The sequence below is a fragment of the Oncorhynchus keta genome, unplaced genomic scaffold, assembly GCF_023373465.1.
Source record: "Oncorhynchus keta strain PuntledgeMale-10-30-2019 unplaced genomic scaffold, Oket_V2 Un_contig_5218_pilon_pilon, whole genome shotgun sequence".
In the NCBI taxonomy this organism is placed as follows: domain Eukaryota; kingdom Metazoa; phylum Chordata; class Actinopteri; order Salmoniformes; family Salmonidae; genus Oncorhynchus; species Oncorhynchus keta.
Window position 1 is genome coordinate 67278 of NW_026288180.1, and position 14051 is coordinate 81328.

A 14051-nucleotide genomic window follows, 5' to 3' on the forward strand; every position below is an offset into this window, starting at 1 on the left:
GTGGTTAGAGTGTTGGACTAGTAACCAGCAGGTAGACTAGTGGTTAGAGAGTTGGACTAGTAACCAGCAGGTAGACTAGTGGTTAGAGCGTTGGACTAGTAACCAGCAGGTAGACTAGTGGTAAGAGAGTTGGACTAGTAACCAGCAGGTAGACTAGTGGTTAGAGAGTTGTACTAGTAACCAGCAGGTAGTCTAGTGGTTAGAGAGTTGGACTAGTAACCAGCAGGTAGACTAGTGGTTAGAGAGTTGGACTAGTAACCAGCAGGTAGACTAGTGGTTAGAGAGTTGGACTAGTAACCAGCAGGTAGACTAGTGGTTAGAGCGTTGGACTAGTAACCAGCAGGTAGACTAGTGGTAGAGAGTTGGACTAGTAACCAGCAGGTAGACTAGTGGTTAGAGAGTTGGACTAGTAACCAGCAGGTAGTCTAGTGGTTAGAGAGTTGGACTAGTAACCAGCAGGTAGACTAGTGGTTAGAGCGTTGGACTAGTAACCAGCAGGTAGACTAGTGGTAAGAGAGTTGGACTAGTAACCAGCAGGTAGACTAGTGGTTAGAGCGTTGGACTAGTAACCAGCAGGTAGTCTAGTGGTTAGAGAGTTGGACTAGTAACCAGCAGGTAGCCTAGTGGTTAGAGAGTTGGACTAGTAACCAGCAGGTAGACCTGTCGGAGCTGTGGAGGAGACAGACCAGTGGACATTGTTCCAGCGACTGACTCTTATCTATTATCCAATGGCAGAGGAATAACATTTTTAAAAATCCCATGCCGAGCTGTTCGGTTCAAATCCCGTTCAAACACAGACAAAAGGAACTATGCCCTACCCTTTAGTGCAGGACTAGAAACAGAGACATACATCTAATGTAAAAGAAGCCGAACCAGGAGAGACCACATCAAGCAACATGTACAGACCCTATATGGAGGTGGCAGGTAGTGGTTAGAGTGTTGGACTAGTAACCAGCAGGTAGACTAGTGGTTAGAGAGTTGGACTAGTAACCAGCAGGTAGACTAGTGGTAAGAGTGTTGGACTAGTAACCAGCAGGTAGTGGTTAGAGCGTTGGACTAGTAACCAGCAGGTAGCCTAGTGGTAAGAGAGTTGGACTAGTAACCAGCAGGTAGTGGTTAGAGTGTTGGGCCAGTAACCAGCAGGTAGCCTAGTGGTTAGAGTGTTGGACTAGTAACCAGCAGGTAGACTAGTGGTAAGAGAGTTGGACTAGTAACCAGCAGGTAGACTAGTGGTTAGAGTGTTGGACTAGTAACCAGCAGGTAGACTAGTGGTAAGAGTGTTGGACTAGTAACCAGCAGGTAGTGGTTAGAGCGTTGGACTAGTAACCAGCAGGTAGCCTAGTGGTAAGAGAGTTGGACTAGTAACCAGCAGGTAGTGGTTAGAGTGTTGGGCCAGTAACCAGCAGGTAGCCTAGTGGTTAGAGTGTTGGACTAGTAACCAGCAGGTAGACTAGTGGTAAGAGAGTTGGACTAGTAACCAGCAGGTAGACTAGTGGTTAGAGTGTTGGACTAGTAACCAGCAGGTAGACTAGTGGTTAGAGTGTTGGACTAGTAACCAGCAGGTAGTGGTTAGAGCGTTGGACTAGTAACCAGCAGGTAGCCTAGTGGTAAGAGAGTTGGACTAGTAACCAGCAGGTAGTGGTTAGAGAGTTGGACTAGTAACCAGCAGGTAGACTAGTGGTAAGAGAGTTGGACTAGTAACCAGCAGGTAGACTAGTGGTTAGAGAGTTGGACTAGTAACCAGCAGGTAGACTAGTGGTTAGAGAGTTGGACTAGTAACCAGCAGGTAGTGGTTAGAGAGTTGGACTAGTAACCAGCAGGTAGTGGTTAGAGAGTTGGACTAGTAACCAGCAGGTAGCCTAGTGGTTAGAGAGTTGGACTAGTAACCAGCAGGTAGCCTAGTGGTAAGAGAGTTGGACAAGTAACCAGCAGGTAGACTAGTGGTAAGAGAGTTGGACTAGTAACCAGCAGGGAGTGGTTAGAGTGTTGGGCCAGTAACCAGCAGGTAGCGTTGGACTAGTAACCAGCAGGTAGCCTAGTGGTTAGAGCGTTGGACTAGTAACCAGCAGGTAGACTAGTGGTTGAAGTGTTGGACTAGCAACCAGCAGGTAGACTAGCGGTTAGAGCGTTGGACTAGTAACCAGCAGGTAGTCTAGTGGTTAGAGCGTTGGACTAGTAACCAGCAGGTAGCCTAGTGGTTAGAGCGTTGGACTAGTAACCAGCAGGTAGCCTAGTGGTTAGAGTGTTGGACTAGTAACCTGCAGGTAGACTAGTGGTTAGAGCGTTGGACTAGTAACCAGCAGGTAGCCTAGTGGTTAGAGTGTTGGACTAGTAACCAGCAGGTAGTCTAGAAGTTAGAGCGTTGGACTAGTAACCAGCAGGTAGTCTAGTGGTTAGAGTGTTGGACTAGTAACCAGCAGGTAGACTAGTGGTTAGAGTGTTGGACTAGTAACCAGCAGGTAGCCTAGTGGTTAAAGAGTTGGACTAGTAACCAGCAGGTAGCCTAGTGGTTAGAGCGTTGGGCCAGTAACCAGCAGGTAGCCTAGTGGTTAGAGTGTTGGACTAGTAACCAGCAGGTAGCCTAGTGGTTAGAGTGTTGGACTAGTAACCAGCAGGTAGCCTAGTGGTTAGAGTGTTGGACTAGTAACCAGCAGGTAGCCTAGTGGTTAGAGCGTTGGGCCAGTAACCAGCAGGTAGCCTAGTGGTTAGAGTGTTGCAAGTTCAAACCCCCGAGCTGACAAGATACAAATCTGTCGTTCTGCCCCTGAACCCACTGTTCCCAGGCCGCCATTAAAAATAAGATTTTGTTCTTAACTGACTAGCTAAATAAAGGTACAATAAAATAAATAAAGGTCTAAATAAATATACAGTAGTCTACTGACCGATGCTGAGGTTGAAGAGGCAGCTCTCCTGCCGTTGCAAAGCAGACAGTTTGCCCCGTGTCGAGGTGCCCGACCCAGAGTACTCCAGGTCCACGCTCTGCCCTACCCCCACCTCGTGGAGCTTGCCCTGCCCGGGGGAGGCCACCACCCGCAGGCTGGCACTGTGCTGCACGGTGAGAGGGATGCCCAGCGCATTACGGATGGTGAAGGGGGCTTTCTCCTTCAGACTGTGGTCAAAGGTAGAGGCTGTGCCCTCAGAGAATGCCTGAGCAGAAATGACAGAACGGTATTGTACTGTGAATAAACGTGCTGAAATTTTTAACATTTTTTTATTTTATTTTGTAAGCCAGCTTGTAAACAATAGGTTGGTTTGTGGGATGAATCTCGTCCTGGTTTAAAAACAGGACCAATGATATTGATGTTTAGTCTAGAAATGGCTTTAACTTGGGCTGGAAAAACGGGTCAGATGTTCATAGGAAGAACTGGGTGAAAAAAATCAGCAGTTGGCCATCAGAACCGAATTATACGGAGTGTGTTTTCTGTCATGTATCGTGTGTGTGTGTGTTGGTGTGTGTGTGTTGGTGTGTGTGTACCTTGGCCAGGTTGGTTAACACATTGAGGCAGCACTTGGAGACGGTAATGTTCATGGTATCTTTGGAACAGATGTTGATGGCGGTGCGTGGCTCGGGGAGAACCACGAAGTCATCCCCGGGAACAGGGCTCTTATCCTGCACGGGGTTGTTCTTCATCTGCAGGAGGAGGAGGAGGAGGAGGCAAAGGAGGAGGAGGAGGCGGAGGAGGAGGAGGCGGAGGAGGAGGAGGCGGAGGAGGAGGCGGAGGCGGTGGAGGAAGAGGAGGAGGAGGAGGAGGCGGTGAACACAAACACTGTATTTAGAGAGATACCAATCTATAGGTCCATCCATCCATCCATCAATACGAGGTCATTGAATTAAATACAAACGTCATTGTGTTTCTGAGTTTTGCTAATCTACAGCGTAATCATGTTTATATAGGTTGAGGTTCCACTACGAGGTTGGTTAGGGTTATTCAGCATACCTCTAGGATGAGGTTAGGGTTACTCAGCGTACCTCTTGGTTGAGGTTCCACTATGAGGTTGGTTAGGGTTACTCAGCATACCTCTAGGATGAGGTTCCACTACGAGGTTGGTTAGGGTTATTCAGCATACCTCTAGGATGAGGTTCGTTATTCAGCATACCTCTAGGATGAGGTTCGTTACTCAGCGTACCTCTAGGATGAGGTTCGTTACTCAGCGTACCTCTTGGTTGAGGTTCCACTATGAGGTTGGTTAGGGTTACTCAGCGTACCTCTAGGTTGAGGTTCCACTACGAGGTTGGTTAGGGTTACTCAGCGTACCTCTAGAATGAGGTTCGTTACTCAGCGTACCTCTTGGTTGAGGTTCCACTACGAGGTTGGTTAGGGTTACTCAGCGTATCTCTAGGTTGAGGTTCCACTACGAGGTTGGTTAGGGTTACTCAGCGTACCTCTAGGATGATGTTTGTTACTCAGCGTACCTCTAGGATGAGGTTAGGGTTACTCAGCGTACCTCTTGGTTGAGGTTCCACTACGAGGTTGGTTAGGGTTACTCAGCGTACCTCTAGGTTGAGGTTACACTACAAGGTTGGTTAGGGTTATTCAGCGTACCTCTAGGTTGAGGTTCCACTACGAGGTTGGTTAGGGTTACTCAGCGTACCTCTAGGTTGAGGTTCCACTACGAGGTTGGTTAGGGTTACTCAGCGTACCTCTAGGTTGAGGTTCCACTACGAGGTTGGTTAGGGTTACTCAGCGTACCTCTAGGTTGAGGTTCCAATACGAGGTTGGTTAGGGTTACTCAGCGTACCTCCAGGTTGAGGTTCCACTACGAGGTTGGGTAGGGTTACTCAGCGTACCTCCAGAATGAGGTTCCACTATGAGGTTGGGTAGGGTTACTCAGCGTACCTCTAGGTTGAGGTTCCAATACGAGGTTGGTTAGGGTTAATCAGCGTACCTCTAGGTTGAGGTTCCACTACGAGGTTGGTTAGGTTTCCTTAGCGTACCTCTAGGTTGAGGTTCCACTACAAGGTTGGGTAGGGTTATTCAGCATACCTCGAGGTTGAGGTTCCACTACGAGGTTGGTTAGGGTTACTCAGCGTACCTCTAGGTTGAGGTTCCACTACGAGGTTGGTTAGGGTTCCTCAGCGTACCTCTAGGTTGAGGTTCCACTACGAGGTTGGTTAGGGTTACTCAGCATACCTCTAGGTTGAGGTTCCACTACCAGGTTGGTTAGGGTTCCTTAGCGTACCTCTAGCTTGAGGTTCCACCTGCGTTTTCCGTCCTCCACTCTCTCTATCAGCGGTTCCCAGACAGCATGGGTCTCATTGAAGTAGTTCACCTGTCGACATATTGACACAGTGTCTAAATCAGCATCCTTCACATTTACATCAATTTCAATCAACACATTTTACTGATAATGAAATTCAAAGAAAACAGGTAGTCAAAAGGGTTATTTTAGGCAAGTCAGTTAAGAACAAATTGTTATTTACAATGTCGGGCCTACCCCGGTCCAGACCCGGACGACGCTGGGCCAACTGTGTGCCGCCCTACGGGCCTACCCCGGGCCAGGCCCGGACGACGCTGGGCCAACTGTGTGCCGCCCTACGGGCCTACCCCGGGCCAGACCCGGACGACGCTGGGCCGTGTGCCGGCCTACGGGCCTACCCCGGGCCAGACCCGGACGACGCTGGGCCAACTGTGTGCCGCCCTACGGGCCTACCCCGGGCCAGACCCGGACGACGCTGGGCCGTGTGCCGGCCTACGGGCCTACCCCGGGCCAGACCCGGACGACGCTGGGCCAACTGTGTGCCGCCCTACGGGCCTACCCCGGGCCAGACCCGGACGACGCTGGGCCAACTGTGTGCCGCCCTACGGGCCTACCCCGGGCCAGACCCGGACGACGCTGGGCCGTGTGCCGCCCTACGGGCCTACCCCCGGCCAAACCCAGACGACGTCGGGACAACTGTGCGCCGCCCTACGGGCCTACCTCCGGGCCAGCCCCGGACGACGCTGGGCCAACTGTGCGCCGCTCTACGGGCCTACCCCCGGCCAAACCCGGACAACATTGGGACAACTGTGCGCCGCCCTACGGGCCTACCCCCAGACAAGCCCGGACGACGCTGGCTCCCTCTTGCACTGAGATGCAGTGCCTTTAGACCACTGAGCCACACGGGAGCCCAATACACACATGAATACCAAAGGTAACAAGTATCCCTACATCAGTAGGTAATTCACAAAGACCAAAGAACAGCTGTTTGTCTGCCTACTGACTTCCTACAAAAACACCACATGACAAGCTCCTGTACGTGCAGGAAGAGGGCGTCTATTAGGATGATACTTGAGAGTAGTGTAAAAAGCTCCAGTCCTCACCTCCAGGGTCATGTCAGAGCAGAGGTAGAGGAGGGAGGACCAGTTCTTGGCCGTCCCAGACAGAGAGCTCTCAGCCAGCAGCAGGGGGACCGTCCTGTGGCCCAGACCAGACTCCATGGTCACCTGAATAACCTTCACATCCACCTTGAAACTCTCCCCAAAGTTACGGCCGTCCTGGTCACTGAAACTCTCCGTCACCTGGATGGGAAAGTCATGTTTAGGTTTAATGTCATTTGTAGGTAGAGAATACAACAACAACAGGTGCATAGTGGAGGTAAACGGAGAGCCCAAATGTTCCTGGGAGGACAGAAGGTTCTTGTATAGGGACAGAAGGTTCTTGTATAGGGACAGAAGGTTATTGTATAGGGACAGAAGGTTCTTGTATAGGGACAGAAGGTCCTTGTATAGAGACAGAAGGTCATTGTATAGAGACAGAAGGTTCTTGTATAGAGACAGAAGGTCCTTGTATAGGGACAGAAGGTCCTTGTATAGAGACAGAAGGTCATTGTATAGAGACAGAAGGTCATTGTATAGAGACAGAAGATTCTTGTATAGGGACAGAAGGTTCTTGTATAGAGACAGAAGGTCCTTGTATAGAGACAGAAGGTCCTTGTATAGAGACAGAAGGTCCTTGTATAGAGACAGAAGGTCCTTGTATAGAGACAGAAGGTCCTTGTATAGGGACAGAAGGTCCTTGTATAGGGACAGATAGGGACAGAAGGTTCTTGTATAGGGACAGAAGGTCCTTGTATAGAGACAGAAGGTCCTTGTATAGAGACAGAAGGTCCTTGTATAGAGACAGAAGGTCCTTGTATAGAGACAGAAGGTCCTTGTATAGAGACAGAAGGTCCTTGTATAGAGACAGAAGGTCCTTGTATAGAGACAGAAGGTCCTTGTATAGAGACAGAAGGTCCTTGTATAGAGACAGAAGGTTCTTGTATAGAGACAGAAGGTTTTTGTATAGAGACAGAAGGTCCTTGTATGGGGACAGAAGGTCCTTGTATAGAGACAGAAGGTTCTTGTATAGGGACAGATAGGGACAGAAGGTTCTTGTATAGAGACAGAAGGTTATTGTATAGGGACAGAAGGTTCTTGTATAGAGACAGAAGGTCATTGTATAGAGACAGAAGGTTCTTGTATAGGGACAGAAGGTTCTTGTATAGAGACAGAAGGTTCTTGTATAGAGACAGAAGGTCCTTGTATAGGGACAGAAGGTTCTTGTATAGGGACAGAAGGTTCTTGTATAGAGACAGAAGGTCATTGTATAGAGACAGAAGGTTCTTGTATAGGGACAGAAGGTTCTTGTATAGAGACAGAAGGTCATTGTATAGAGACAGAAGGTCATTGTATAGAGACAGAAGGTTCTTGTATAGAGACAGAAGGTTCTTGTATAGGGACAGAAGGTTCTTGTATAGAGACAGAAGGTTCTTGTATAGAGACAGAAGGTTCTTGTATAGAGACAGAAGGTTCTTGTATAGGGACAGAAGGTTCTTGTATAGAGACAGAAGGTTCTTGTATAGAGACAGAAGGTTCTTATATAGAGACAGAAGGTTCTTGTATAGGGACAGACGGTCCTTGTATAGGGACAGAAGGTTCTTGTATAGAGACAGAAGGTTCTTGTATAGAGACAGAAGGTTCTTATATAGAGACAGAAGGTTCTTGTATAGGGACAGACGGTCCTTGTATAGAGACAGAAGGTTCTTGTAGAGACAGATCGGGACAGAAGGTTCTTGTATAGAGACAGAAGGTTATTTTATAGGGACAGAAGGTTCTTGTATAGGGACAGATAGGGACAGAAGGTTCTTGTATAGAGACAGAAGGTTATTGTATAGAGACAGAAGGTTCTTGTATAGAGACAGAAGGTTCTTATATAGAGACAGAAGGTTCTTGTAGAGAGACAGACGGTCCTTGTATAGAGACAGAAGGTTCTTGTAGAGACAGATCGGGACAGAAGATTCTTGTATAGAGACAGAAGGTTCTTGTATAGAGACAGAAGGTTCTTGTATAGAGACAGAAGGTTCTTGTATAGAGACAGAAGGTTCTTGTATAGGGACAGACGGTCCTTGTATAGAGACAGAAGGTTCTTGTAGAGACAGATCGGGACAGAAGGTTCTTGTATAGGGACAGAAGGTTCTAGACCTCAATAGAACATATTAAAGAGGTATTCTATTTAAATTCCAGTCAATTCAGAAACTAAATTTCTATTCCGATTTTTCTCAGTGTACTTCCCGTATTGACTGGCATTTAAATGGAATCGAACCCCAACCGTAGTATCTATACCTATCTATAGTAGTATCTATACCTATCTATAGTAGAATCTATACCTATCTATAGTAGTATCTATACCTATCTATCTATAGTAGTACCTATACCTATCTATAGTAGTACCTATACCTATCTATAGTAGTACCTATACCTATCTATAGTAGTATCTATACCTATCTATAGTAGTATCTATACCTATCTATAGTAGTATCTATACCTATCTATCTATAGTAGTATCTATACCTATCTATAGTAGTATCTATACCTATCTATAGTAGTACCTATACCTATCTATAGTAGTATCTATACCTATCTATAGTAGTACCTATACCTATCTATAGTAGTACCTATACCTATCTATAGTAGTATCTATACCTATCTGTCTATAGTAGTACCTATACCTATCTATAGTAGTATCTATACCTATCTATAGTAGTATCTATACCTATCTATAGTAGTATCTATACCTATCTATAGTAGTATCTATACCTATCTATAGTATTATCTATACCTATCTATAGTAGTATCTATACCCATCTATAGTAGTATCTATACCTGTCTATAGTAGTATCTATAGTCGTATCTATACCTATCTATAGTAGTATCTATACCTATCTATAGTAGTATCTATACCTATCTATAGTAGTATCTATACCTATCTATAGTAGTATCTATACCCATCTATAGTAGTATCTATACCTATCTATAGTAGTATCTATACCTGTCTATAGTAGTATCTATACCTATTTATAGTAGTATCTATACCTATTTATAGTAGTATCTATACCCATCTATAGTAGTATCTATACCCATCTATAGTAGTATCTATACCCGTCTATAGTAGTATCTCTACCTATCTATAGTAGTATCTCTACCTATCTATAGTAGTATCTCTACCTATCTATAGTAGTATCTCTACCTATCTATAGTAGTATCTATACCCATCTATAGTAGTATCTATACCCATCTATAGTAGTATCTATACCCATCTATAGTAGTATCTATACCCGTCTATAGTAGTATCTATACCTATCTATAGTAGTATCTATACATATCTATAGTAGTATCTATACCCATCTATAGTAGTATCTATACCTATCTATAGTAGTATCTCTACCTATCTATAGTAGTATCTCTACCTATCTATAGTAGTATCTCTACCTATCTATAGTAGTATCTCTACCTATCTATAGTAGTATCTATACCTATCTATCTATAGTAGTATCTATACCTATCTATCTATAGTAGTATCTATACCTATCTATAGTAGTATCTATACCTATCTATCTATAGTAGTATCTATACCTATCTATAGTAGTATCTATACCTATCTATCTATAGTAGTATCTATACCTATCTATAGTAGTATCTATACCTATCTATAGTAGTATCTCTACCTATCTATAGTAGTATCTATACCTATCTATCTATAGTAGTATCTATACCTATCTATAGTAGTATCTATACCTATCTATCTATAGTAGTATCTATACCTATCTATCTATAGTAGTATCTATACCTATCTATCTATAGTAGTATCTATACCTATCTATAGTAGTATCTCTACCTATCTATACCTATCTATCTATAGTAGTATCTATACCTATCTATAGTAGTATCTATACCTATCTATCTATAGTAGTATCTATACCTATCTATCTATAGTAGTATCTATACCTATCTATCTATAGTAGTATCTATACCTATCTATAGTAGTATCTATACCTATCTATAGTAGTATCTATACCTACCTATCTATAGTAGTATCTATATCTACCTATCTATAGTAGTATCTATACCTACCTATCTATAGTAGTATCTATACCTATCTATAGTAGTATCTATACCTATCTATAGTAGTATCTATACATGTCTATAGTAGTATCTATACCTGTCTATAGTAGTATCTATACCTATCTATAGTAGTATCTATACCTATCTATAGTAGTATCTATACCTATCTATAGTAGTATCTATAGTAGTATCTATACCCGTCTATAGTAGTATCTATACCTATCTATAGTAGTATCTATACCTGTCTATAGTAGTATCTATACCTATCTATAGTAGTATCTATACCTATCTATAGTAGTATCTATACCTGTCTATAGTAGTATCTATACCTATCTATAGTAGTATCTATACCTATCTATGTATAGTAGTATCTATACCTATCTATCTATAGTAGTATCTCTATCTATCTATAGTAGTATCTATACCTGTCTATAGTAGTATCTATACCTATCTATCTATAGTAGTATCTCTATCTATCTATAGTAGTATCTATACCTGTCTATAGTAGTATCTATACCTATCTATAGTAGTATCTATACCTATCTATCTATAGTAGTATCTATACCTATCTATCTATAGTAGTATCTCTATCTATCTATAGTAGTATCTATACCTATCTATAGTAGTATCTATACCCATCTATAGTAGTATCTATACCCATCTATAGTAGTATCTATACCTATCTATCTATAGTAGTATCTCTATCTATCTATAGTAGTATATATACCTATCTATAGTAGTATCTATACCTGTCTATAGTAGTATCTATACCTATCTATCTATAGTAGTATCTATACCTGTCTATAGTAGTATCTATACCTATCTATCTATAGTAGTATCTATACCTATCTATAGTAGTATCTATACCTATCTATAGTAGTATCTATACCTGTCTATAGTAGTATCTATACCTATCTATCTATAGTAGTATCTATACCTATCTATAGTAGTATATATACCTATCTATAGTAGTATCTATACCTATCTATCTATAGTAGTATCTATACCTATCTATAGTAGTATCTATACCTATCTATAGTAGTATCTATACCTATCTATAGTAGTATCTATACCTATCTATAGTAGTATCTATACCTATCTATAGTAGTATCTATACCTATCTATAGTAGTATCTATACCTATCTATAGTAGTATCTATACCTATCTATAGTAGTATCTATACCTATCTATAGTAGTATCTATACCTATCTATCTATAGTAGTATCTATAGTAGTATCTATACCTATCTATCTATAGTAGTATCTATACCTATCTATCTATAGTAGTATCTATACCTATCTATCTATAGTAGTATCTATACCTGTCTATAGTAGTATCTATACCTATCTATCTATAGTAGTATCTATACCTATCTATCTATAGTAGTATCTATAGTAGTATCTCTACCTATCTATAGTAGTATCTATACCTGTCTATAGTAGTATCTATAGTAGTATCTATACCTATCTATAGTAGTATCTATACCTGTCTATAGTAGTATCTATACCTATCTATCTATAGTAGTATCTATACCTATCTATCTATAGTAGTATCTATAGTAGTATCTATACCTATCTATAGTAGTATCTATACCTCGCTGGCAGAGTCCACTCCCAGGAACCAGTAGTTGCAGGCGTAGATGTTCATGGTGGACCACAGGTTGCCGACCTCGGTCTTCTCCTCCTCTGCTGCCTCGTCTTTGGGTTTCGCCGTCATGGCTGCCGTGATGGTCATCACTGTGTTCAGGATGACAGGGGAGATCTGAGAGAGGGAAGGGAAGAGCGTGTCAGGTATTTATTTTCTACTTTTTTCTATCCTTTATTTATTCATTCGGGGGACGTTAGCGGGATTCTTGTGTGTGATGATCAATTGAAAATCTCGATCGCCATGATTGACGTCTATGTTCAGAAGAAGCCTCTCAGTGAACGAGGCGGTTCAATAATTCAAACCATTTCTCACTCCGAGCACTCGGAGCTAGAGGTCTTCATGGATCCACCTGTACCCCGAATACCTGAGAGGGCCCGGATCCAGAACTCGAAATAATGTCACGGGTCTCGGGTATATGTCACGGGTCTCTCAGCGACCCAGAGTCAACAGGTAGGCTACAGCGACCCACGTCAGCTTCTTGTCCTGGTTTGATGCCGCCTCAGTTTAGCCTAGCTAAGCTAACGTTAACTTCTCGTCCCTGGTTTGATGCCGCCTCAGTTAGCCTAGCTAAGCTAACGTTAACTTCTCGTCCTGGTTTGATGCCGCCTCAGTTAGCCTAGCTAACGTTAACTTCTCGTCCTGGTTTGATGCAGCCTCAGTTAGCCTAGCTAAGCTAACGTTAACTTCTCGTCCTGGTTTGATGCAGCCTCAGTTAGCCTAGCTAAGCTAACGTTAACTTCTCGTCCTGGTTTGATGCAGTCCAAGCCAAGTATTACGTAATCATATTTGATGATAAATAACCTAGCTACGGCAGATATTAGTCTATTATAAATAAATGTTTATTATTTATGCAAATGAAGTCCGGGTGGGAAAGCCCCAGGTCCATTTGGGGACCTCCTACTCAGAGCACATTGGTACACTCTGACATAACTTTTTATGTAGGATGCAACCTACTTTGATAATGACTTCCTCCACAGTCACACAGCCGGAAACGGGTTGGTTGGGGTGGGTTTTGGTTTCCAGGAAGACAGAACACGGACGTAGCACCTGAAGACCAATGAGAAAGAAGCATTTAGGGAGTTGGATTCAATTCAAATATCCTTTCAAGGAAAACGTATTAAAAAGGCAACAGGAAATAGCTTTGAATCATGCTTATATCCCAGCTGATGCTTTTCAGGAGTGACATTCGATGCAGTGTCGAGGGTCTTCAAAAAAAAAAAAGTCTATTAAAAGCTATTTTATGCTCACCGTAGTGACCACCTTGGTCTCATTGGTCCTGATGAAGGGACAGGCCAGAACTTTGAGCTCTCTGAGGTTGGCCGTCATGCTTTGTCTCCCAGGGGCCCTGGGCCCCAGGGGCCCTCCCCCAGGGGGCCCTCCCCCAGGGGCCCTCCCCAGGCTCTAGCATCAGACTGAAGTCACATTGGAAGGAGGCAACCAGCGCCGGAGCGTCAGCTCTCATCAGGTTAGCCACAAACACCACCTCTGGGTCTAGTATGACCGCACGCAGCTTGGTCCTGGGACTGGAGCCTGGGGGAGAGAGGAGGAACATCACCCCACTACCAAACATATCCTAATATTGGGTATGGAGGGGAGAGAGAGGAGGAACATCACCCCACCACCAAACATATCCTAATATTGGGTAACCTTTATTTAACTAGGAGGTCGGTTAAGAACAGAATGATATTTGGTATGGAGGGTAGAGAGAGAGGAGAGGATACCCACAATCTGTCAGGTATGAAACTGAACCAAGAATATAGAAAAGGTCAAGAAAACACAATACAATACCATCACTCCACATCAAAACACTGCAGCCATCACAATACCATCACTCCATACCAAAACACTGTAGCCATCACAATACCATCACTCCATACCAAAACACTGTAGCCATCACAATACCATCACTCCACACCAACACACTGTAGCCATCACAATACCATCACTCCATACCAAAACACTGCAGCCATCACAATGCCATCACAATACCATCACTCCATACCAAAACACTGTAGCCATCACAATACCATCACTCCACATCAA

At 43.5% G+C, this 14051-nt stretch overlaps 1 protein-coding gene across 1 annotated transcript in view; it reads right to left on the reverse strand.

Annotated features, from left to right (window-relative positions):
• LOC127925182 (intermembrane lipid transfer protein VPS13C-like) overlaps positions 1-14051 on the reverse strand; it is a gene marked incomplete at its 5' end in the record, with an annotated part of 99530 nt that overhangs the window by 58013 nt on the left and 27466 nt on the right. The window contains 8 exon segments of the mRNA XM_052510019.1: positions 2883-3147; positions 3476-3631; positions 5182-5271; positions 6303-6500; positions 11955-12122; positions 12963-13055; positions 13257-13366; positions 13398-13538. Of these exon segments, the coding sequence (XP_052365979.1) occupies positions 2883-3147; positions 3476-3631; positions 5182-5271; positions 6303-6500; positions 11955-12122; positions 12963-13055; positions 13257-13366; positions 13398-13538 (1221 nt within the window).